The sequence below is a fragment of the Nicotiana tomentosiformis genome, chromosome 7 (genome assembly GCF_000390325.3).
Source record: "Nicotiana tomentosiformis chromosome 7, ASM39032v3, whole genome shotgun sequence".
Lineage (NCBI taxonomy): Eukaryota > Viridiplantae > Streptophyta > Magnoliopsida > Solanales > Solanaceae > Nicotiana > Nicotiana tomentosiformis.
Genome location: NC_090818.1, coordinates 89,675,673 through 89,701,146, shown reverse-complemented (window position 1 = coordinate 89,701,146; position 25,474 = coordinate 89,675,673). Strand labels below are relative to the sequence as shown.

The 25,474-nt window shown below is 37.2% G+C and overlaps 3 protein-coding genes across 4 annotated transcripts; 1 reads left to right on the top strand and 2 right to left on the bottom strand.

Moving 5' to 3' along the window:
* Window positions 1–4,086: 4,086 nt before the first annotated feature.
* Window positions 4,087–4,521, bottom strand: LOC138895974 (uncharacterized). The gene has a single exon (XM_070180742.1). It carries the CDS (start codon window positions 4,519–4,521, stop codon window positions 4,087–4,089), a length of 435 nt encoding a protein of 144 aa, XP_070036843.1.
* Window positions 4,522–14,542: 10,021 nt separating this feature from the next.
* Window positions 14,543–14,929, bottom strand: LOC138895973 (uncharacterized). The gene has a single exon (XM_070180741.1). The coding sequence runs from the start codon at window positions 14,927–14,929 to the stop codon at window positions 14,543–14,545; it is 387 nt and encodes a 128-aa protein (XP_070036842.1).
* Window positions 14,930–16,461: 1,532 nt separating this feature from the next.
* On the top strand, window positions 16,462–24,453 carry LOC104100110 (peptidyl-prolyl cis-trans isomerase CYP20-1-like). Of its 2 annotated transcripts, XM_009607273.4 has the most exons (7): window positions 16,462–16,702; window positions 21,159–21,237; window positions 23,306–23,353; window positions 23,431–23,454; window positions 23,741–23,923; window positions 23,993–24,068; window positions 24,226–24,453. In XM_009607273.4, exons 1-7 carry the CDS (start codon window positions 16,622–16,624, stop codon window positions 24,362–24,364), a joined length of 630 nt encoding a protein of 209 aa, XP_009605568.1. In that variant the 5' UTR covers window positions 16,462–16,621; the 3' UTR covers window positions 24,365–24,453. The 2 variants fall into 2 exon arrangements, with proteins under 2 accessions (XP_009605568.1, XP_018627597.1); XM_018772081.3 differs by lacking the exon at window positions 23,306–23,353 and having other exon boundaries at window positions 16,516–16,702.
* Window positions 24,454–25,474: the final 1,021 nt, after the last annotated feature.

Here is a 25,474-nt window from a genome sequence, read left to right as displayed (position 1 = left end):
TTAATATTCTTGTTGGTGGCCTCTACGGCTCCATTCATCTGTGGTCTATATGCAGTGGAATTTCAGTGTTTGATCTTGAATGTCTTACATGTGGCCTGCATTATATCACTGTTGAGGTTGGCGGCATTATCAGTGATAATTGACTCAAACACCCCGAACTGGAAGAAAATATGATCCCGAACAAAATCTGCTACGACCTTCTTTGTCAGGCTTTGTAGGAGGCAGCTTCGAACCATTTGGTGAAGTAATCAATGGCTACCAGGATAAATCTATGTCCAGTAGAGGTGGAAGTCTCGATCGGGCCGATAACATCCATGTCCCAAGCGGCAAAAGGCGAATGCAAACTCGTCACGTTGAGTTCATTAGGTGGAACGCGTATCATGTCAGTATGTACCTGACACTGGTGACATTTCTGTGAGTACTTGAAGCAATTAGTTTACATAGTCATCCAAAAATATCATGCTCTTAGTGTCTTCTTGGCTAGAATGAACCCATTCATGTCAGGTCCGCAAGTTCGGGCATGTATCTCTTCCAGTAGTCTGGATGCTTCCTTGGCATCGACGTATCTTAGAAATACTAGATCGGGAGTTCTTCTGTACAGAATTCCTTCGTTCTGAAATAAATGGTTAGCTAACCTCCGTAATTTGATAGAGAACCCTGTGGGCGGAGAATATGAACCATTGAAGACGTATTTTCGCGATGAAGAAATATCTTTCATAGGGGAAGATATTGTTGAAGCTTATAATGTTTGGAGAATGTTCTTCGACGGAGCCGCAAACTTCAAGGGAGTGGGCATTGGAGTTATCCTAGTATCGAAAACTAGCCTACATTATCCGGTATCCACCAAGATCAGGTTCCCATGTACCAACAATATGGCAGAATATGAGGTTTGCATTTTGGGACTTAGGTTGTCCATCCACATGAGCATCTAGGAACTATTGGTGATCGTGGACTCAAACTTGCTGATACATCAGGTACTTAGAGAATGGGCCACCAAGAATACCAAGATACTGCCTTACTTACACTGTGTGCAAGAATTGATCAAAAGGTTCACAAAAATAGAATTCAAGCATGTTCTCCAGATTCAGAACAAGTTTGCAAACGCATTGGCCACCTTGTCTTCCATGATACAACATCTAAATAAGTATTATATCGACCCTATCCTAATAGAGATCCGGAAGCATCCTGCCTACTATGCTCATATTGAAGAAGAATTTGATGGAAATCCATGGTTTCACGATATCAGGTAGTATCTAGAAAAATGAGAGTACCTGGAAAATGCTACACATACTCAGTTAATGCATACCCTGACCTTCCCATCATTCTTTGGTACATGTACGATATTGGCTAACTAGGTCGGATACTCGACCACTCAAAGGACCTTGGCATTGATCTACTTGGTAACCTCATCTTTTATTTTCAAACTCATGTCTGGCTTGAATTTTTTGAGTTTTTGCTTCACCGGTGGACACATTGGGTTAGTAGGTAGCTTGTGGGCTACTATGGATGTGCTCAACCATGTCATGTCGTCATAGGACGAGGCTAAGATATCTTCGTATTCTTTCAAAAATCTGATATATTCTTCTTTGTCGGACGGCGATAGGTGGATGCTAATGCAGGTCTCTTTGACTATTTTGGAATCTCCCAAATTAACCGTCTCAATTTCTTCTAAATTTGACATTAGTTTGTTCTCACAATCCTCTACTTCCCTGATGATTTCCTCGAGTATTGCATCATTCTCCCATTCCTATGAATCACGCACATCATGTTGCGTTGTCTCATTATATGTCACAGTTGTAGATTCAACAAGATATGAAATAATTATGTTGAAAAAGAATGCAGAGATAATAACATAAATAAATAAAGAGAAATAATGCATTAATTTGAAACTTAAAAATGTCAAGGCAAACACGACTCGATGTCTCGATTATTTATTTCAAAATAAAATACCAAATGTCTTAAATGCTTAGAAAATAATTTAAAAAAATCATGCTAGTCTACCAAATCTACCTAGGTGTTCGACGAGCCCAGGACGATGTAGCAGTCCAATTCCTTAGAATAGTTCCACCTCCTGCCATCTTGATGGTGAGATCCTCTTCCTCCTCACCTAAAATCACGTTGCAGTCCATGTCTTCCTTGGTCAGGAATAAATTTCTCATGCCAGCTAGAGTCTCATCTTCTTCAGAACCCCAAATCATGTCAGCCTTACGGAATGTCTGGTACAATGGTAGTATAGGTATAGGAAATGGGTAATAGAAATCATTCCATGGTAGCGACCAATCCTGATACTCTTGCACAGTGTAATCATACCCGATCCCGAAAGTGGTGCCCTGAGTTCTCCGTGAATGACCAACTCCTGATAATTCTACTCGAACTTCACAGCTCGATGCATAGTAGAAGTAACTGTCCTAGCCATATGTATCCAAGGTCGTCCCAGCAGCAGGTTGTAAGTGGTAGAGATGTCTAGTACCTGGAACTCGACATCGAACACGGTTGGACCTATCTTGGAAATCAAATCAATCTCTCCGATTGTAGCTCTTTGGGACCCGCCGAATTCTTTCACGTTCATTCTCCCTAGCCGTATTTCAAGTATACCTATACCCAACCCCCTCAAAGTGGTTAGAGGGCATATATTCAGACTCGAACCTCCATCGATCAAGACCCGAGCTATGAACTTATTTTAATATTGCACATTAATGTGCAATGCCCGATTGTGACTCAAACCTTCCGGTGGCAACTCATCTTCATGGAAAGTGATTTTGTGTGTTTCCAGTATTTGTCCCACCATGTTTGCCATTTCTCCACTAGTGATGCCAACAGGCACATAAGCATCACTCAACACCTTTATCAAGGTGTTCTTGTGCGCATCTAAATTCTGTAGCAGCGAGAGAATGGATATATGGGCAGGAGTTTAGTTGAGGTAATCAATAACAGAATATTCCTTGGCTTGTACTTTCCTCCACAAATCATCAGTACATGTTTCCACAGCAGGTGGTTTTGGTGTAGCTTCCCTACTTGTCCCTCATTGGGCAATATTCTCTGATGTGTACACTCTCCATGTTCTAGTCATTCCTTGGCCGCCGCCTGTTTCTTCTGCCTTAGCCTTTCCTTTTCTTCTTGCTTCAGGCACATAGTCCTATGGAACAACATTAGATTGGTAAGACTATGATGGAGCTACCATCACAATGAACGGTGGCCTAGGTATGGCCACTTCGACTTCAAATGGCGCCTTGGCTTGCACCACAACTGGTGAGGGTGTTACAGGAGATGCCACAATAGTGTCCCCATACGGAATAAGGCCAATGGACCCTTCCTGGTCCCATTCTTCATCAGTCTCAATCATGTTTACTCCCTCACCTCTTTGGTCGGGAAGGGCGTTGTCTCGGACATTGGGTGCGGACTCCTTCAATTGTATTACTTTGGTGTCGATCAGTGTTTGAATCTTATCTTTCAACATTCAACATACTCAATGGTGTGCCCTTTCATGCCAGAGTGATAGGAACAGGTGTTGTTGGGGTTGATCCACTGAGTTGAGTTCTCGGTTACAGCCACAGGGATATGGGTAATGTAACTGGCAGCTTTCATTCTCTCATATAGTTGGGCTATGGGTTTGGTGAGAGAGGTGTATTGCCTGGGAGGTCTTCGATCAAAGTATGCTCGGGGTTTAGGGTAGTTCTGTCGGGCAGGTGGGGATGAGTGATAGTATGTTGGTTGGGTATTGTAGGTATGGTAGGTGGTAGAAAGATAATGGTATTTTGGGGATGATAGCTTATATATTGGTGGGGTTGTTTGATAGGTAACGGGAGATTTTGGCCCTTGGGCTACTATCACGGCACCCACTTCTTTCTTCTTTGAGATACCTTCATACTGTAAAGCTTTTTTAATGGCCTACAGAGTATCGAAATTGGTAACCATACCACTCTTGATACCTTCTTCAATTCTTTCTCGTAACTTGATGATGTCATAGAATTTATGGTTTTCTATAACCATCAATCTTTCATAGTACTGGGGGTCTTGATCTCGCACGAAAAACTTATTCATTTGTTTTTCCTCCAATGGTGGCCTTACCTTAGCGGCTTTAGATCTCTAATAGGTAGCGTACTCAGGGAAGGTTTCTGTGGGTTTCTTCTTGAGGTTCTGAATATAGAATACATTTGGTGCATACTCCATGTTGAAACTAAATTTGTCCATAAAATCGGACACCATACTCACCCAATTAGACCATTTCTTCGGGTTTTGACTGATATACCATGACAAGGCATCTCCTGTGAGACTTCGCATGAACAACTTCATGCGGATTTGCTCGTTTTTACCTACACCCACGAGCTTGTCATAATAAGTCCTCAAGTGTGCTTTGGGATCACCAGTACTATCAAACATCTCAAACTTTGGTGGTTTGTAACCCTCAGGTAGTTCTACATCTGTTTGAATGCACAAGTCTTCATAGTTCAAGCCTTCAATACCCTTTCCTCCTTTGACACTCCGGACCCTTCTGGATAACTTCTTTAACTCCTTAGTCATGTTCTTAATGAGGAGGTCCTTTTCAATGGGTTCGGGTGTGTATAAGGTTTGTTATGGTGTGTATGGTAGGGTTTCTACGTATATAGGATTGCTTTGGTGGGTACCAGGGACTTGGGGATATGGATGATCATTGATGGATGCCTGAGGTGTATTGTGGGTAGGTTGTGGTGCAGTTTGAGGAGAGAGGTAGGTGGCAGTTTGTGGGCATTGAGTTATGTTGTGATGGTGTTGTTGCGGAACCTATAGTGGTGGAGGATTCAGGTTTCGTGGGATATGGTACTGTTGAGTGGTAGGGGGATATTGTAGAGCTTGAGGTTGCTGATTTTGAGGTTGTAGATTCTGGGGTTGTGGCGGATTTTGAGTAGTAGCATTTTGGTGGTTGATATCAGGAACATTTAGTGTGAGGGACAAGTTGGCGAGGTTACGGACCTGCTCTACCTCACTTTGTAGTTCCAGGATCTTTTGTTCCAAACTTAGAACCAGCTCGTTATGTCCTTGTTTACTTCTTCCATCTGAGGTTTCTACATTCTCTACCAAAGGATCATTGTCTTTCCCATTTCCACTTAAGTTATCCATCTTTCCTTTACCTTTTCTTTTGACGTTGCTAGAAGGGGGAGGAGGCGGAGGACCTTTAGAACTTGTGTGGTATGTTGATGTTTCCAGAGTATACGAACCAACCTTTGGGAATGAGAATAATCAAAAGAAAGAAAAATAAAAGGTAGCTGAGTCAGTAAGGTAAAAATAAAAAGAGCCTTGTAGTATTTAAACAGATAGCACATAAGGCATTCAATAGTTTGCATCCTAATTTGGGGACCTCGTTGTGCCTGAGGTAGGCCTAAGATACAAGTAAACTTGGAGAAATTTGTGCCAACATTATTTCATCCCATCAATGCGAAATAAATCAAAACATTCTATTACTAAAATGAAACAATGAAATAGTGTCACTAGTGGAACAAGGCCTTATTACATCAATTCTAAAACGAAATCTATAAAATATTAAAGGAAATTTCCTATTCTATTTGGTCTCGGATGGCCCTTCTCAATGTCTTGCTTTCTTTGCTCTTTCGATCATGTTCCCGAGGTCGCGCATGTCAAGCAACATGTATGCCATTGATAGCTTTCAACTTCATCATAACCTATACCCTGGTAGTCCCAGGGTCTTTTCCTTACTTTCCCCTCTAACTCCATCAGTCCTTGCTCCAAATACTCCAACCTTTCAGTCGCTTTGTTTGCTATTTCTCTCCATTCTGTTATAGCTTCCATGTATGTCTTGTGTTGTTCCATGTGTTTGGCTTCAGATTCGAAGACCCTCTTATGCAGCCTTTTGTATTTCACCTGAGCTTCAGCCTCTTCATCTATAATCCTTCCATTTAGCTTGAAACCCAGTTTGACATCCCTGGTTATGTCATCTTCCAGCCACGAATGGTAATAGTACATGTGTCAAGCATAATACCTATCGCACTCTATGGTCTCTTCTTCCACAATGATTTTCTGATTCCACATATGTTGAGCTTCAAACTTGAAAGGGATGACGTCCCCTTAAAATATGCCTTGTATTGTGTCATGTTGGATACTTATGGTATAACCTGCTTTCTTCCAGCCTGCCTCATGACTCTTATTGGAGCATAAGGCTAAATACCTCAAAATCCTATCAACACTAGATGAGTATCCTTCTTGGGTGGATTATGAACTCCTTACTTGGAAATCATTGGAACATCCATTGTACATGTTCCTCAGTCAGATTGCTGAAGAGGTGTGCCTATCCCTCAGCATTTGTGGGCCTTGCAAATCTTTCAGGAGCAAAGGTCATCTTCTTTGGGCAGTGGCTGCCTGCGGAGGAATTCTTGGCGGTAATCTCCTCTTTGGAGATGCTGTAATAACCATATTTGCAATAGAAGGTTGCTCCCTTCAAATTAGCCTGCCCCGTGCTTGCATCGGTCCAAAGCTCGATGCATTTCTGCCAGTATCATAGGCACAATAGTGTAAGTTTGTCCCTCGATTCCCTCCATCATGGTTCTGGCTACCATGGCTAGTCGGGTATGAATTTTACCTCCTTGCATTGGAAAGATTAGCAGCCCCCATAAACACACAATGAAGGCGTAAACCCGATGGTGAATCCACCCTACGGAAGTGATTGCCAATTCTTCATGAAATAACTGATATGATTTGATGTGTCCATACCGTTCATACAAAAAGTCAAAAGAAATATAAGACTTCTTCAAGTAGCCCAGTTCATCATTCTTCTTGATCTCGAACATTTTTAAAAAATCGCGAGGTGTACGGTTTTCCGATACCTACAAAGCCGTACTATCCTAGGGGAGTCTAGCAAAACCTCCAATTTCCTCCAATAGCGGGGTCATCTCCAAGTTTCTGAATCGAAAGTCGGACCTCTTCTCATCCCAAAACATAGTAGCAACCTCGATTAATTCCTACTCGGTCGAATGCCCATTAGGGATGGCAAATTACCCAGTATCCTTTTCGCATGATTCATATCACACTGACAGAGGTCGTTCCACCAATCAGTCAACTTGGGTGGAATGCTCTGGACCATACCAAACCTAGGAATGTCGTGGTTCATTTTTTGCATTGAAGAAAAGAGTTAGCCCTACCCCCTCCTGATTTGATTAATTAAGCGACAATAGTCAACACGTTGGCACATTTTCTCCAAGTAATACACATATTATGAATGTGTCCCTCGAGATTGTAGAGATTCCTTTAGAATTTGAACAAGGTTTATCTAAGCGGATTTAATACGCCACGGGTATTTAATCCATTCTAGATTTAACTTGATGCATACAAAGTTTCGATCATAGTAGGTTTCTAAGGGTCTAAACCGGTACTCTCAAGTGGACAACTTGAGAGGAAAAGGAACGGGAACGTCGATTTCACTGTTGATCAACTAGTCTTCCGCTATTAAGCCTTTCCGATTTTAAAAAGGGTATTTTCGGATAGCGCAAACACTCATCAGGCACCGCTATGTAAGTCTGTCCCTTGATTCCCTCCATCATGGTTCTAGCTACCATGGCTAGTCGGGTATAGATTTTACCTCCTTGCATTGGGAAGATTAGCAGCCCCAAGAAACACACAATGAAGGCATAAACCCGACGGTGAATCCACCCCACGGAAGTAATGGCCGATTCTTTGTGAAACAACCGGTATGATTTGTTGTGTCCATGCCGTTCATACAAAAAGTCAAAAGAAATGTAAGAGTTCTTCAAGCAGCCCAGTTCATCATTCTTCTTGTTCCCGAACATTTTCAGAAAATCGCAGGTCGTGCGGTTTTCCGATACCAGCAAACCTGGCTATCCTAGGGTAGTCTAGCAAAACCTCTAATTTCCTCCAAGAGCGGGGTCATCTCAAAGTCTTTGAATCGAAAGGCGGCCCTCTTCTCGTCCCAAAATATAGTAGCAACCTCGATCAATTCCCTGCTCGGCCGAATGTCTATTAGGGATAGCAAATTACCCAGTATCCTTCTCGCATGATTCCTATCACACTGAGGGAGATCGTTCCACCAATCAATAAACTTGGGTTGAATGTTCTGGACCATACCGAACCTAGAAATGACGTGCTTTATTTTCTACATTGAAGAAAAGAGTTAGCCCTACCCCTCTTGATTTGATTATTTAAGCAACAATAGTCGACTTGTTGGCACATTTTCTCCAAGTAATTCACATAGTATGAATGCGTCCCTCGGGATTGTCGAGATCCCTTTGGACTTTGGACAAGGTTTATCTAAGCGGATTTAATACGCCATGGGTATTTAATCCACCTAGGTTTAACTTGATGCATACAAAGTTTCGATCAGAGTAGGTTTCTAAGGTCTAAACTGGTACTCTCAAGTGGACAACTTGAGAGGGAAAGGCACGGGACCGTCGACTGCACTGCTGATCGACTAGTCTACCGCTAATAAGCCTTTTTGATTTAAAAGGGGGTATTTTCGGATAGCACGAATACTCATCAAGCGCTGCTATATTGATAATAGGCACGAGTGGAATATGATGTTGAAATCATGCTTATGCAAAATCATTAACACATAGTAAAGTAATTTTACATAAAGACAGTATTTAATAATGCGATAAACAAGGAAGCAAAAAGGGAAAATAAAAGACAAAGGAAAATAGTTAGCATGGTTCACGAAATCCAAAAGCATGATTGAATCAATAAAGAAAATAGAGGAGAGGGGAAAGTGAGGTTCATGGTGTAACAATTTCAAGCAAGTAAAGGGAGGGGGAAAAGGGAGGTACATGAAAGAAGTCAAATAAAGTAACTTGATAATCCCACACAAGCAAAGATTTGTCATGGTAAAAGCCTAAGTATATCTCCGGCAGAGTCGCCATGTTGTCGCACCCTGTTTTCTCGCGAAAGCAAATTTCAACATGTGACAACTCTTTTAAATGGTATTAAAAGAAAAGAGTTGCCACCTAACGATTTTTGAGGTGCGTTAGAGCACCTATTTGCGAATAACTCTATTTAACTAGTCAGTATTACCAAATATCGGGTAATGGCTCAAATTACCTCGAAAAGAAGGTGTTAGGCACTCTTTGAGGTCCACAAATGTGATTCCCGACCGAATTCTAAACTATGTGGGATTTATCGAATTAGTTATCCTAAGTGAGCATGCAAGTTAATTTGTTAATAAAGGCAAGTGATCAATTATTCTAGGTGGATCAAGATGATCATATATAGTCCAATTATTGACAATCAATTAATTTGAAGAAGTAGTACGGAAATAATGTAAAGAACAATTTAAGTAACATACTTTATCCATTAATAGAATTAATTGGTGCAACTCTCTTGGCTCAAAGATGTTCAACCTAGATAAATCTAAATTTCTCAACAACACTAAATGTACAAGGAACAATAAGACTCGATTGGGGGGGGGGAGGGGTTCTAGATTTTTTAGCCTAAAGGATTACCCTGTGCAACAAAAATATCACTTTGCAACCTTTAAGTGCAACGGTTGTTCGTATTATCCAACGAATATAGACTATCATCTCCTGCTACCCGATTACTATCTTTAAATTTTTACCTAAAGGGCACTAATTCAATTCTAAGTCGTACCCTATATATGACTACATGTCCCATGCCTATGATCCAGGAGGCATTAGACCACTATATAGCTAGTTATAGACTCATCCTAGGCTGCTCAAAATTAAAAGACTAAGCACCAAGTAATTCAAACAAATAGGACTTCACAAAAGGCACGATTAACACAACAGGGCTCATATTTACCTCCAAAATAGACTCACATGAACGTCAAACAATTATAAAATAACAGTTATGGAGAAGTGGTAGAAATGATGAGGGAATTGTCCTATGAACATGCACCTAGTCATGGGATTAGACCGGTCAATCATGAGCTAGTGTGTTATTGAATTAAATGGACCTAAAACATGATTTCTATGTAAAGTGTGATTGGCCAGTTGTGAACTAATTAAGGCTATGATTTACACGTGGGTAGTCTAACAAGCAGACCTTAGTTATTAAGTCCTGTAGGCAGGATCTCTAAATGATTAAAGTTTTAAAATAGTTTTGCGGTGGTGCAGCAATTGAGTGATACAAGTTATTGCTTATAGATCCTATAGTCATGGCTTCTAGGTGTAGGGCATTAAGAGCACAGTTGGTAGTACGAGCAGTTGAATTAATTAATAAAATTCTATAGGCATGATGCTAGGTGTGGGATCATAATACATGATTTCTAAGTGTAGTAGCAAATAGTCAAACGAGTGAACACAGAATAGGTCCTATAGGCATGCTTTCTATATGATATTGTAAATCACATTAGCAGTGTTTAGTTACCAATTACTTGAGATCCTAAACTTACTAGTTCTAAGCGGTATAGATAAATTAGAAGTCCTATGGGCATGATATCTATCAATAAATAACACACAGAAGTGATCATGGTTGACAAGTAGCAGGCATAATGATTTGGACTTATAGGCATGTTATCTACCCAATCATGCAAAAATTAAACTACACAAGCCCCTCTTTTTACTATTTTTCCCATAATCAGTTTTTTACAAATTATTACAGACCAAGAATAATTAGTTACATGCCCAATACAAGTACATAAATAACCAGTAACATATCTGGGCCTTCAACAACTTCATGTGAACTAACTAGTCCAGGCTCCAGGTGCATAACGACGGACGAATCACACATGGACTCAGTGCCCAGACCAAGCCCAATAGGCTAAGCCCAAATTACCAAATGGAACCAATTCTGCTAACTAACACCCCCCACAAGATAGAAATTGCAAGCGGAAGACTACACGCACAAGCTATCCACATAACTTTAAAACTCAGGCAAGAAACACACAAACATTCAAAATTCAATCTCTAAGGTTCATAAACTACCCAAGAAGTAGGATTCCTTAAGCAACATTCTGGGATATGAGGTTTAGGAGATAAGAGAGGACACATAGATGAGGTACGAATAGGTTTGAAAGCCTTCAAAATCACAAGAGAAGCCTCACAGACATATGCTCTAAGCATAACCTCTAAAAGACACATATAATTATATCATAAACACCCCTGATGGATTCAACTTAGAGTGACTGCATCTTAACTACAGGTTTTCTGGGGTGGCCAGACTTAAAAGATCACAAGCAAACAAGGAATTCATAACATGAAAGTTCAAGGAAAAAACAACCTATGCACATGATTCCTAAGTACAACATTTAGCAAGTCAAATAGCATGTATTCATCTAAGTCTTAAAGAGAACAGAGGGGTACTACAAGCTTATTACCACATACATATGAATTAATATAGCTATATATGTTAGAGGTCACATTAGAGGTGATTGAGCCTAAATGAACTAACGGTATCGAACAAGGATTCCCAGAATATCATACTAACAACAAAATCACAACAAAATTAGAGTAGCACATAATATGACATAGTACTACAATTCACAAATTTCAAAGGACCAAGACCCTAAGTCATGTTTTCTAAAGATTTTCACATAGCAATGACATAGAGAGTGCATGTAGGCATGAATGAATGAAGGGAGTAATCTAAAACATGCTTGTATTGACAAATAGAGATTTGTACGGTAGAACTAAGGGTACTAACTAGTTGCAAAGAGAAACGGGCAAAAATGAGAAAACAAAAGTCCAGAAATGATTCAGCGACAGTTGCGAGTGAAGAAAAGAAGTGAGAACCCCAGGGACTCCGACACTTCAAAATTCACAGAAACCTCAGGGGCTCCGAGCAGTGCTTGTACGAGAGGAAGTTATTGAGGAATACCACGGTGGCCTTGGCTTTCAACCGTCCATGAACAAAATCGAACACAGTAGTTTTCAGAGAACCAACACAAAATAGAACAAGTGTGAGTGAGGATGCAAATCTGTCCAAAGGGGAAGTTGGGGAGGGGTTTATATAGTGTTTGATTCACACAAATAAAAAAGTAAAAAACACCAATTAAATCACGGAACAAATAAAAAAATCACATGCAATCCAATTTTGAATCAGATTAGGGAAAGATATATGCAAAAGGTCAATCAACAATCCGGGCTACCTAAGGAGCAAGGATTTACTCCTAAATGTATCAAGCCATGATTCCGTGTAGAATAAAAGATCCAAAACCGCGTAGAATCTTAACATTCGATACTTGCCATGTTCATGCAAGCATCATTAGGTCTTTATACAATGGCTTGCCATAAATGGGCAAGTACCACAGAAATGAGAAGCCAAGAAAGGTAATAGCACCATAGGAGAACCGCGGATCAACTCCAATCCAGGAAAGGAAGAGGAAGATACCATGTCAGCTAGGTTTAGGGTTTACAAACGAGAGTATTTGGTGGAAACTGGAATGGGAAATGGAGATTAGGGTTTTGGGTAAGGGGATATAAGGAGAAGGAGGGGTCTATTGTGGGTCGTTGATCTTACGAGATCAACGACTGAGATTTTAAGGGTGAAGCGGGCGGGTAACGGGTCATAGACGGGTAAAAGGGTATTGGGTCGTGGGTGTTGGGTTCAGGCTGTTGGGCAAAGTTCCCTTTGGGCCTGTTTTAGTCCAAAACGTTAGCTTAATTAGGCCATATTTTAAAATACATGGATATTAATTGAAATTTTTTTTTTTAAAATGGCTGTAAAATGATAGAAAATGTTATTTCCAAAATTAACACTTTAGAATAATAGATTATAATTGTAAAAATATAAAAATACCATTTTGACCTAAATTTTACAGGCTATTATTGCAAATAATATGTAAATGGTAAAAAAAATGCAAATGCATTTGTATAAGTAATGTAAAATAATATAAAACACGCATAAAATATAAATAACTAGTTAGGACAACTAATCACTCTGAAATAATTTTGAGGGAATAATAAATAAATATTTATAAATTAAAAATGCTAGAATCGATTAAAAATACTTATAATATGACTAAAATTATTTGTATAAAACTTCCATAATAATAATTTGATAAAAAGTATTATGAAGATGATAAATTGATATTTAAAGTATGTCATGGAATAGTAGTGCAAGAAAATATTCTATAAATATCATTTAAAATAAATAAAAATACATTACAAAATATACTAGCTAAGTGAAAAATATGAGGGCAAAATTGAGTATCAATATTTGCCAGTGATGCCCTTCACGAATGTGGCCCAAGCCTCGCGTTTGTGAAGCACAACCCAGCATTGGCCCAAAATTACCCTTCGCGAATGTCGTCTGACACCCGCGAATGCGATGTATAACCTACACTGGCCTACGTGCACGCGGTGGCCCGCCCGGTCCACCCGTAAACGCGAAGGCCAAAAGCTTGTCAACCCCATCTGGCCTTCCCTCTACACGAACGTGATGTCCAGGTCGCGAACGCAATGCCCAGGTCGCGAACGTGAAGGACACTGCCCACCAAGCTCCGCGAATGCGACACTCCTATCACAAACGCAAAGAGCAACAAAAGATACTTCCCCAAATAGCCTTCGCGATAGCTAGACCTGCTCCGTGATCGTGAAGCACACCAAGCATCAGCAATTTAGCAGATCCAAACAAGTTCAAAAAGATCTGGAATCCATTCGAAAAACTCTCGAGTCCCTCAGGACCCCGTCCAATCATATCAATAAGTCCCAAAATATAACACGGGCCTACTCGAGGCCTCAAATCAGACAAAATAACATCAATATCACGTATCACACCTCAGTTCAAGTTTAATCAACTAATCCAAATTTCTAAATTCCAAACTTATGCCGAATACATATAAACAACTCGGAATGGCCCTAGATTTTACACACAAGTCATAAATCACCATACGAACTTATTCCAAGGCTCGAAATTCCAAACGGACATCGATAACCACAAAGTCAACTTTGGGTCAAACCTATAAACTTCTAAACCTTCAAATTGTCAACTTTCGCCAATTAGAGCAAAATCAATCTAGGAACCTCCAAATCAAAATTCGGACATACGGCTAAGTACAAAAATCAACATCCGGACCTAACGGAACTATCAAAACTCCGATCCGAGGTAAAATACATAAAAGTTAAACTTGGTCAACACTTCCAACTTGAGCCTCCAAACTAGGAACTAAGTGTTCCAATTTAATTCAAAACCTTCCCGAAACAAAACCAACCACCATCGCAAGTCACATAACAACAAATACACATACGGAAAGTAACAATTGTGAAAACGGGGCTCAAATATACAAAATAGCTGGTCGAATCATTACATTGATCTTTTATAATAACTACAAAACATGTTTATCCTGAAATTACCTTTTCTTTTTGTAGTATTACATCTATTTTTATTTCCAGAAAAATTATTGAATTGTCCTAGAACTGAATTTCCTAATTTCTGTCTAGATACATTGAAGGAACTGGATTCCAATGGAGATGTTAATAAAGATTGGATAAATCTCTGCCTTTCTTCTTGAAGAAGAAGGTGATAAACTTTGTCAACATTTGGTGTAGGGTTCATTATCAGAATGTTCCCTCGACAGGTAGTGTAAGATTTATCGAGGCCCATTAGGAATTTGAACAAGTGTTTGCCAATATCCAAGTTCCTTGTTCTTCTACTTTGCTTCACATCTGCAGTCAACACAAGTACATAAAACCCTAGCATCCAGAGCCTCTATCTCATCCCATACTACCTTCATCCTATTAAAGTATATGGCAATGTTGTTTGTCCCCTGAACGGTTTCCATCAATTTCTTCTGCAAGCCAAAGAATTGTGCAACATCCGACTGACCATATCTGTTCTCAAGTTGTTTCCATACATCCCTTGCAAACTTTGAATGAAGCACATTAAGCCTGATTTCCTTCGTAACAGAGTTCAGCCAAGCCATCACCATATGATTACACATAATCCAAAGATCCAGGTAAGGAGAGTCATCTCTAGGCTTTGAGAGTTTTCCATTGATAAATCCTAATTTGGACTTAGCTGATAGTGAGATTAACATTAAGTTCTCCAATTTGCATATCTAGATCCATCAAATGGAGAGAACACCAAATTCATGCTAGGTTTATTAGAAGAAGCTAAGTACAATGGATGAGAACTCTCTACAACAATCTAAGTTTCACCAAAAAATTGATTTCATCCATAGTAGAGGAAATCAAAGTACAGAAAATAATTCCGAAGTGACTAGAAAGCTAAGTAGAAATTCTGCAATAAAATGTCAAAAAAGAAATGTAGTCAATGCGAACAACAGACCATCGCGATCGAAGAGAATTCAACAGATGATCTACAATCGAGAAGAACACACAGAACAATCTTGAAAATCTTTAGGTAGATCGAGCACACAAGCTCTGATAACATGTTAACTTTGATATGAATGAAAAGTTCATAAGAGCAATAATTTTCATTATTTTGTATGAACGAAGCTGTATATTTCTTATATACAAGTGTAAGTCAAAATGTAAAAATATCTAATCAGTCCAACTAACAACACGTGACTCACTAACTCACTATGTATACAAATTACATAATTAACCCTCTTAGAATACTCTAGAAACACTAAGAGAGATTGGTATAGCTAGCATTGAGAGATGCTTAGCTCAGCCCACGTAGCTAGTAGTGTTGAAAGGTTTAGTAACCCTAAGTCCTACTTTAGTTGTATGTCTCCCTTCAGAATAATCGGTCACACCACATTTTCTTCTCTCAAGAGGGCTCTATAATTCAGGAACTAGTACCGGTGAGTGACCACTATCAACAACGTCACCATACAACATGGCATTCTTTCATGGGATAATATCTGTATTTTTAGAAGTTTTTTTGGGAATCGCTTTGGGGCTCGCTGCAGGATGGAGCACTATCAAAACGCCACGAGACTCATGTGTGAGGCTTAGTTTTATGAGTCTTACGCTCCCAAGCACTCGATAGTGCACCCTAAACATGCCTAATGCTCAATGCTCGGGGTTCGCCTAACAGTTCCTTCGCAAAGCATGCCAATTTTTTAATAAATGAATGATTAAAGTTCTTTCATCTATAGGAATATGAAAATTGTGAATAACTCAAATAACGAACCATATTATTACATATTTACTAATTGAGAATATTGTAAGGGTGAATATCATTTGAGTATTTCTTCTGAAAATAGATAACCAAAATTTATATCTTTATTTGCTAGATCTTAATGTCTTAGTTCTATATCTCTCAAAATTATCATATATTTATTATTTTGCTATTTAATGTAATTTTATATTTACTTGTGAAGGAGTAATATTTTAAATTACAGTATTAAAAAAATTATGACTATTTAGGGAGGAAAAAATGCAGTTTTATAATTTTTTTAAAGAAATTATGATTTCAATTGTTGAAAGTTAAGATGTTATAGTTGATTTATATTTCATAATAACTTTAACAATATCACATTATTTATTGTTGCAAACACGCTAGAAATTTTATTTGAGTTTCTTTAATTTTTTTTAAATTTTCTTGAACTTTTAATGCTATATTATTAATTTATGAATTAAAAAATTTAAAGATTCGTAGGGGCGTCGCCTCTGCCTTCTAAAAACACAGGTAATATCATAGATCTCCTTGAATTTATCTTTTTCCTAATATATCTCTACCCTTAAATGTCATTCTCAGATTCTGAGTAACCTAGCCTAACATTCTAACTCCAACGTAGACAGCGATTCTCTAACAGTGGATGCGAACAAAGATGGCAAAGAATTCATTTGTTTTGCTGCTCTGCAGTTTAGTCATTTTCGGAACTCTAACGTTTGCTCAGGTCTTTTTACCTGTTGATAATCTTGTCTCCAGCTTTTCACCAATTTTATATTTGTTTATTTTTTTTTTGTTTGATGTTTGAGTAATTGAATTGAGACCCCACTTGTGAGAATATACTGGGTTTGTTGTTGTTGTTGTTGTTTGAGTAATTGAATTGTTGTAGGAACTTCCTTTGGCTTTTATTTTAGGCTCGATCTGCAATAACAACATTGATATAGCAGCAGATCTGTTTGTTGAGAGCTGTTTGTGCTTTTGGATCGTAATATTTTTGGATAGACTACTTAATTGATATGTAGCTAATTCACATTGTTAATTTCATCGTATGTGGAACTTTAGATCCAATATTATCTGTTTCTAATAATTGCTGTAATTCCCGTTTTTTACAATTATGTTTTGCTATAATTACTATGAGTTCGGGATCAATGTGGCATACTTTGATGTTTGCACTGAGCTTTCAGCACTTCCTTGGTGCTATTAAGCAAATACTAGAATTTACTTATTAAGAAAGTAAAAAAAAGAGAGAATGTGAATAATAAAAATAATGACTTGTTAAAAAGGAAAAAGGAAAGGCAGCTTGACTTAGCTAATTGTTGTGCCTCTACCTGCAACTATTTGATAGGGATGTGGGCTAACTTAATCTACAATCTTGAATAGAGTGCTAAATTATATTATACTTTTGCAACATCACAAAAAATTCAATGCTTCTCAAGTTTTCTCAGAAATCGCTGGTTTCTGTAGAAGTATATCTGAGCTCATTTTCTCTCTTCTTTGTGTCTATATTAGATTGCTGTCTCATTCGAAGGGATATTCTTGTATTAGCACAATATTTAAACCAAAATAAAAGTAAACATGTCAAAACAATGTTTTTGAGAGCGAGAAGTGCAAAAAAGCGGCAGGGGCTTGCCTCGATTCAAAAGTGAAGCGCGAAGTGAAGTACACTTCATTGAAGTGAAGCGCAATTCTTAAAAAAACATAAAGTAAACCTTGCAAAGAGCCACTATAAATAATCAAAAAGTTCAATTTAAAAACTTAAAAGTAGGTACCACAAAATCCTCCATAAACCATTGGATAAGCAAAATCAAAACCGCTAAATTACTAGAATCAACATCTTATTCTTCTACTCTTCTAGTTCTTCAAGATTGTCAAAATCTCGAATTCCTCTATTATCTTCATATTGTTCGTCATCTTCCTCTTCCTCTTCCTCTTCATGATCACTTTCATCTTCATCAATTAGGGATCGACTTGTATTACCCACACTTTTTCCCTTCCTATTCGAGTTTGAACTTGAAGTATTCCCCCTTAAACCATAAGGGTTCTCCCCAAATCCACCAGCCTCCGCAACATCACCCCAAGTGAAATTAGAGTCGCCTTCAAATACTTCTTCATTTTCACAATTTTCGAGGATTCCGGTTAGCCACTCATTAGCCTCATCAATATTGTCCAAAAGAATTGGATCAATTAGATTGCGGTGGTTGTAGCGATGCCTCAATGCTCTATTGTATTTTATGAACACTAGATTATTGAGGCGCTTCAAAGTTAGTCGATTCCTCTTCTTTGTATGAATCTGCAAACAAGATGTGTCAACTAATTAGTAGGAGTTAGGATAATTGAAATATATTTAACTTTATCTCTATACACGAAATCATTCTTTTTAGTTCTCACGTGTTCAAAAATGCTCTAGTTCCTTTCACACCCGGATGAGCTACAAGTTAAACTTAGAAATTTGATGGCGAAAGTCTGTAAATCCGGAGTCTCTGCACCATATTGGTCCCACCACTCAACTATAGAAGTGAAAAAAAATATATTCAAGAGTTAATAAGTATAAAAGATACATTAGAAGTTAGAGCTATAAAATATAGAAGCACTCGGTCACCTGGCGACTTCGTCTTTCTTTGTTTAATAGCAATCGCAGCTTAAAACGTCCTTCACCTGCCTTGTAAATAGCAAGCTGATCTACTATCTTTTCTTCCAGCTCATCATCTTGGGCCAACTTAATAACACACTTATGGAATCCCTTCCACACTTCTTTAGCCAGTGAATTATTCTCATACTGATCATAAAAGAGTGACGGGTTCAGAATAAGTTCAGTTGCATGCAAAAGTCGATGAAGTTGCTCCATCCATCTTGAATTAATGATTTGAAAGACCTTTACATATTTCTGCACATCATTGAATGATGCGTGAATAGCCTCTTCGCTCTATTCATAGCTTCACAGAGGTAGCTCATTAGTTGATTTTGCTCCCCATCCACTTAACGGAGTACTCTAATCAAAGGGTCACCAATTTTAAGAGTATGAAGGACATTATTCCAAAAAGAATAAGAAAGAATAATGCGTGCAGCTTCTTTCCCCCCAGCTTCCTTTGCAAATTTACTCTTATTCCATTCTTCTAAAATGAACAACTTTCTCAAATTGGCTTTTTGCAAGTGGATACTATGCAAAGTCAAGAAAGCAGTAGCGAACCTTGTCTTGCCGGATTTCACCAAATTTTTTTTGTTTGGTGAATATTCTCATCATATTCAATAACAAAGGTCACTGAGCAATATAAGAATGTACCCTAACGTCCTGGCCAAAAACTGTAGAGAAGGGGTTTTCTTTGAAAATGTCCCCTAACATTAAGTTGATACAATGAGCCGCACATGAAGTCCAATAGATATTCGGGTACGCTCCTTGCACCATACCACCCGCTTTAACATTTTCACTCGCATTATCAGTGACCACTTGAACAACATTGCTTGGGCCAATCTTTTCAATGGTATTCTGAAACAAGGCGAACATTTTGATGTGGTCAGTGGACGCGTCGCTAGCATCAATCGACTCGAGAAACAAACTTCCATTGGGAGAATTCACCAACACATTAATAATCATTTTCCCAGTTCTTGCCGTCCACTTATCCATCATAATGGAGCATCCATACTTGTTCCACATAACTTTATGTTCCTCCACAATTTTATTGGTCTCCACCATTTTCTTATTTAGATAAGGACCTCTGATTTCATGATAAGTGAGGGGCTTCATTCCAGGTCCATATTGACCAACGACCTCAATAAAGTTTGCAAAAGTATCAGTATAGTTGACACAATTGAAGGGGAGCCCTGCATCATAGACCCATCTTGCAAAAGTTTTAACTGCACGATCCCTTAAAATGTCCTTGGCAATTTTTTACAAATCTTTTTACCGCTCTTTGCTTCTGGCTTCTTTGGGAAATAACAATCTATAGGACCTTTAGTCCTACTCGTACCTATTGATCCATGGCTTGAAGAGATTGCATCTCTTCCCCGTTTTGTTGGAACTGACAAATCAGTAGTTTCACCTTCTTCCATATCATCATCATTATCATCAAGATTGGTCACAAATGATTGATGACTCATTTGATGTTTTAGCTCCTTCTCAACAAAATTCTTTATTTCCTCCCTCACCTCCGGCGGGCATTTCGGACAACTTGTGACGTTTCTATCGTCACCAATAAGATGGAATTTAAAGCGATAAATTCCTCCCGTTGTAATCTTGTTATAAAACTTGCATATAACATTTGTACTATTCTTCTCATTAACTTTATCGCCATATCGCCAAGTCGGGTCTTTCTCTTTTGAACTTTGGGACATTTTTAATTCCTATTAAGATATAAGAAACACAAACATAATGAAATAAACTGAAAATATAACATATTTATATAACTGAAATTAGCAACACCTTAATTAAATTAAATTTAATAACTGAAATCAGCAACATGTCAAAGAAAAAGAAAAAAAAAACTGAAAAAATTAAAATAATTAAGTTTAATATACTGAAATCAGCAAAGCAGCAACATTTCAAAATATAATAATTAATTTTATAAATTGAAATACACACAAAATTAATAAATAAAGGCTAAATAAGAAGAATAAAAGGAAAAAAAAGAAAAAAAAGACCGTTGCCTGCCCTAGCAGTGAGCAGCAGTCGACGCCTCGACGGGCTGAAGAAGAAAGAAGAGAGAAAAAAGGAGGAGAAGAAGAAAGATGAAAGAAGAAAAAAAAGAAGAAAATTACCTGGAGGCTGGAGCAACTAACCCTAGCAGCAGTCGATGGAAGAAGAAGAAGAAATGTCTTCGCTTTGGGTTGGGGTCTATGTTTTTGTATAATAAAAAAAGACCCAATTCTTTTTTTTTAAAAATTGACCCATTTAAATGAAGCGATCGTTTTTTCGCGCTTCTCTGCGTCACTGCTTGCTTCAGGTATTGAAGCGCTCGCTTTTGTAAATCGATTCACTTCAGCTTCAGAAAATCGATGGGTCGTCGCTTCGCGTCGCTTCTCGCTTAAAGCGACGAAGTGCTCGCTTTTTCAAACATTGTGTCAAAAGATGATTTACAGTTTGGTCTCACCTAGTTCAATGTGGGGCTATTCGTGTCTGTTCTTGTTTGTATTTGTGACAGGACAAGATTATTACTATTATAGTTAATTCGAAATTTAATGCTTTGCAGGGCAAAAAGTCCCAGGAAAGTCTAAAAGAAATAACTCACAAGGTTTTCTTTGATGTTGAGATTGATGGTAAACCTGCAGGTGCGCTCTTACCCTTGTATTGGTTCATTTTAGCTTCTCTGCTCATATGATGGGGATACCAATATTAACTTGTCAATGATTTGTTACACTGGCGTCACATTATAGGTCGTTATGTATCCTAAACACATGCCCTGTAGTCTTCCTTCCTTCCTTCTTTTATTTTTATTTCTTGGGGCAGGGGATGGTTTCTTTACCTCTACCATATCCCGTCCGTGGATCTTCTTAGTGAAAACTAATTTATATTGGATGGTTTTTTATTCTGTGCAGCATAATATTTAAATATTTGTATCTTTCCTTCTTCTACCAAAACATTGAGCATTGTGGTTTTGATATTCCTTTCCTGCTTAAGTTACAAAATGGGGTATCCCAAAGCCACATTTAGGCATATCATCCACCCTCTTGTGAGTATACTTCTAACTTGCGCTTTGTTGTTGTGTATTTGGTCATGTCCATTCCAGATATTTCTTTCAAGTTTCTGGGAGACATGTTTGACCCTTCGGGCATGTACAATGTTGTTCTGTGTTATATGAAATTCATCTACATGTCTTTAGTAATTAAAACTTGACCTTGTTGAGGATTTAAAGTTTCCTTATTCTTTCCTCCCCTTCCTCTGGTATGGTTCACGGTCCATTAGAATATTGATTAATTAAAAAAAAAGAGTCTTCTCTTAGATGAAGGGAGGAGGATAAAAAATTATTCTCTGTATCCTAATATAATTGCCACTCTTTTTCTGTTCGTCCAAAAAAGATTGGGACCTTTCTATAATTAGAAACCCTTGATGTATACATTCTCATTTTTCTCTTAATAAGATACTCTTATAAGATTTGTTTGCTTGTGTGTCAAAAGTCCTCCGTTATTTTTTTTCTTTTCATCTCTAAACCTGTGGGAATATACTGGTTTTTTTGTTGTTGATCTCTAAAACAGACTTTTAGTACTAACTAGCAACAAGGGAGTACTAGAAATCCTCCTTTTTCTTTAAACTTTTGTGTTCGGTTAATTCTAAATAAATTTGGACAGAGGAAGTATAATATTTGTTTATTTATTTCTTTATACTGATCCACATTTATAGTTTTACTCAGTAACAAATCAGACACAAATGTAACGTTTAAATGGTTATTCTTGATTTTGTGGCTTTTGGGAATATCATGTTTGTGTATGCATTCCCTTGTTTGCAATATACTGAAACTTAACATTTCCTTCTTATAGCCTGTTTGGCCGAGCTGGAGAAATCAACTTATTTTGAGAAGTGCTTTTTTCAAAAGTGCTTTTGAAAAAAGTACTTTTAAAGAGAAGCAGTTTGTGTTTGGCTAATCACTCTGAAAAACACTTTTGAGCAATAATTTGTGTTTGGCCAAGCTTTTCATAAAGTGCTTTTAAGTATCAATTACGAATAAGGACATGAATAGATTTACTTAATAGTTAATATTATAAGTAAATAAATAATCTCAAAAATTTGTTATTACAAGCAATAATTAAATCTTTTTATTTTATTTAAGTAAAATATGAAAATAAAATTAAAAAGTACTTAATTCTTTTAATATAAGTTAAATATATTAAAATTCATTCAACAAATATAAAAGCATTCACCCGTAAAGTACTATATATTAGAAAGCTATCCTAAAAATAAGAAGAAATACTTATACATTAATATCCTAAGTATTAGGTTTAACGGTTATTTTGGTATATACTATATTTTGTTAAGGGTATTTTAGGTAAGAAGAAAAGTCAAAACTGCTTCTGCTTCTTCCCAAAAACACTTTTTTTCTCCAAAAAACTTGGCCAAACACCTCAAGTTAGGAAAAAAAAGTGCTTTCGGGAAAAAAAGCACTTTTGGCCTCTTGAGAAGCTTGGCCAAACAGGCTATTAGACGTTTGAATCCTTAAGCAGCCTTTGGTAGGTAGAATTCAGGACATGAGAAAACATTAAGGGCAATGACTTTTTGATGTCACAGAATTTTCTTAGTTATTTATGTCTGTGGTCAGATGCCTTTACCATATAGTATTGTGATCTGACGCACCATTGAATTGTTTCCTTTGAAGTGATGCATCATGTACATGTTTTCTTTCAGGTCGTATTGTTATGGGTCTCTTTGGTAAAACAGTTCCTAAAACAGCAGGTATGGTGATTGGTGACATATATACAGCAATAATTGTAAATTTCACTTTTATTCACAAGCTACTTATTTTATTGCAGAAAATTTCAGAGCATTGTGCACAGGTACTTCTACCTGCATTTTCATATTTCATTCTCCTGCTCTTGATAAGACTGTTGGATCTAGACTCTATAGATGCCACAGTGAATCTAGCCCGTGCTTGTCGATGATTGTTTGTTTCCATTTTTTCGTGATATTAATTTGTTTCTCTTTGTATCTGACTGATGACAAAAAATGGAATTACATACTGTCTATTAAGTTATTTTGCATAATATAATATATAAGAAGTGGCTTCAGCGTTTGTTCACTTCAAATTCATGTTGTTGCTCAAACGTATTTCTCCCTCAACAGGGGAGAAAGGTATTGGAAAGAGTGGCAAGCCTCTTCATTACAAGGGAAGCACATTCCATAGAATAATCCCCAGCTTCATGCTTCAAGGTGGTGATTTCACCCTTGGTGATGGACGTGGAGGGGAATCAATTTACGGGGAGAAGTTTGCTGATGAAAACTTCAAGATCAAGCACACTGGACCTGGTAAGATTATCATTCTATGGTTATGTTAAAGTGCTGAATTTGCATGCATCTAAAAAGTAATTTTTCCAGGGCTTTTGTCGATGGCAAATGCTGGTTCTGACACCAATGGTTCACAATTCTTCGTCACAACCGTCACAACTAGCTGGTAAGTTGAGGACTTTGCTCAGATTACCTCACAAGTGTTTTACTTTTTTATCACCTAAGGTTTTATATATTTTGTCCTTTAATTTTGTACTTTTGATGTTGCTGTATATTCTCCTTTGGTAAGCTGTAAATTTCTTCTAACTTGTGATTGTTTGTAGGTTGGATGGTCGACATGTTGTGTTTGGAAAGGTGTTATCTGGAATGGATGTGGTTTATAAGGTTGAAGCTGAAGGAAGACAAAGTGGAACACCCAAAAGCAAAGTTGTCATAGCAGTAAGCGGTGAACTTTCACTATAAAGTAAGGTTTTGTAAATGCAGATATGGAATCTACACTATTTTTCTGCCAATTATGAAAACTATCCAAATTTTGGTTTGCTTTTATAGTATTACTTTGGAGGCGTTATTATACTTTTAATTCGATACAGCTCTAGCAAACTAAATTAGGCTCACAATAATTTCAGTCAAGTGGCCAACAGACAGTTGTTGACGTTAGAAAAAATAACCGACCAGCTAAATTACAAGTGATATTCAGTTAACATGAATAAGGTTTCTCATGCTAGATAACTTGATAAGTACAATCTTCCATTATTGCAAAATTCTAATTTAATCTATATCTTTACTATATTAAAATTACGATAGCGAAATGTTGTTCGCTTTTTTTACCCTTTTAAAATAGAATTCATACTACACAAAATAGTCTTTTGATTATTCTTCTACCTAATATTTAGGAGCTTGAAATTAAATAAGATTTATTACTTATTATACCTTTCCATATTTGAATTAAGCAAGAGGTCCTTATATTTAGGACTTGAAAATTATTGAAGTTTTATTTTATATGAATTTTAAAATTAAAGTATAATTAAATAACACCAAATATTTATATGTTTTACCTTGTATATGAATTTTATGCAATTGAACGTTTTTTAGCTCAAAAGAATTGTATAATCATGCTAAATTTTAGACGAACAATTATGATGTAAACAAATGAGTAATTAACTTATAAATTATATGAGTAGTATTCTATGTAAGATTAGTCCATTAACTATTGATTTTATTCTTCGATCAATAATTAACTTAGATATAAAATATTAATATAGACTTTAAAACTTAATTAGAAAAAATAATTACGAAAATATTTAATAATAGCAAGAGAAAGAGAGAGAGAAAAGTGATTGACAAAAGTCATTTACTAACGCTACGACAAACATAAAGTGCAAAAGTTTAATTTCTTTTTTATCATTTGACAAAAGAATTTTTGCGGATAGATATGTAGTTATAATTAAATATTTATTTTATGTCTACGAGCTAATATTAATAATTTAAATCCTCAAAAAATAAATTATTTCTATTAGTGATTAAAAAAGATAATTAAGTATTTGAATTGATTTTTTTCCCGGATTTGAATTA

Excerpts from the sequence above, each read along its gene's own strand:
- LOC138895974 (XM_070180742.1), bottom strand. The coding sequence starts at position 4,521 with ATGACTAAGGAGTTAAAGAAGTTATCCAGAAGGGTCCGGAGTGTCAAA.
- LOC138895973 (XM_070180741.1), bottom strand. The coding sequence starts at position 14,929 with ATGTTAATCTCACTATCAGCTAAGTCCAAATTAGGATTTATCAATGGA.
- LOC104100110 (XM_009607273.4), top strand. The coding sequence starts at position 16,622 with ATGCGAACAAAGATGGCAAAGAATTCATTTGTTTTGCTGCTCTGCAGT. Across the intron at positions 23,354-23,430 it reads AACAGTTCCTAAAACAGCAG|AAAATTTCAGAGCATTGTGC; the intron begins GTATGGTGATTG and ends ATTTTATTGCAG. Across the intron at positions 23,924-23,992 it reads GATCAAGCACACTGGACCTG|GGCTTTTGTCGATGGCAAAT; the intron begins GTAAGATTATCA and ends TAATTTTTCCAG.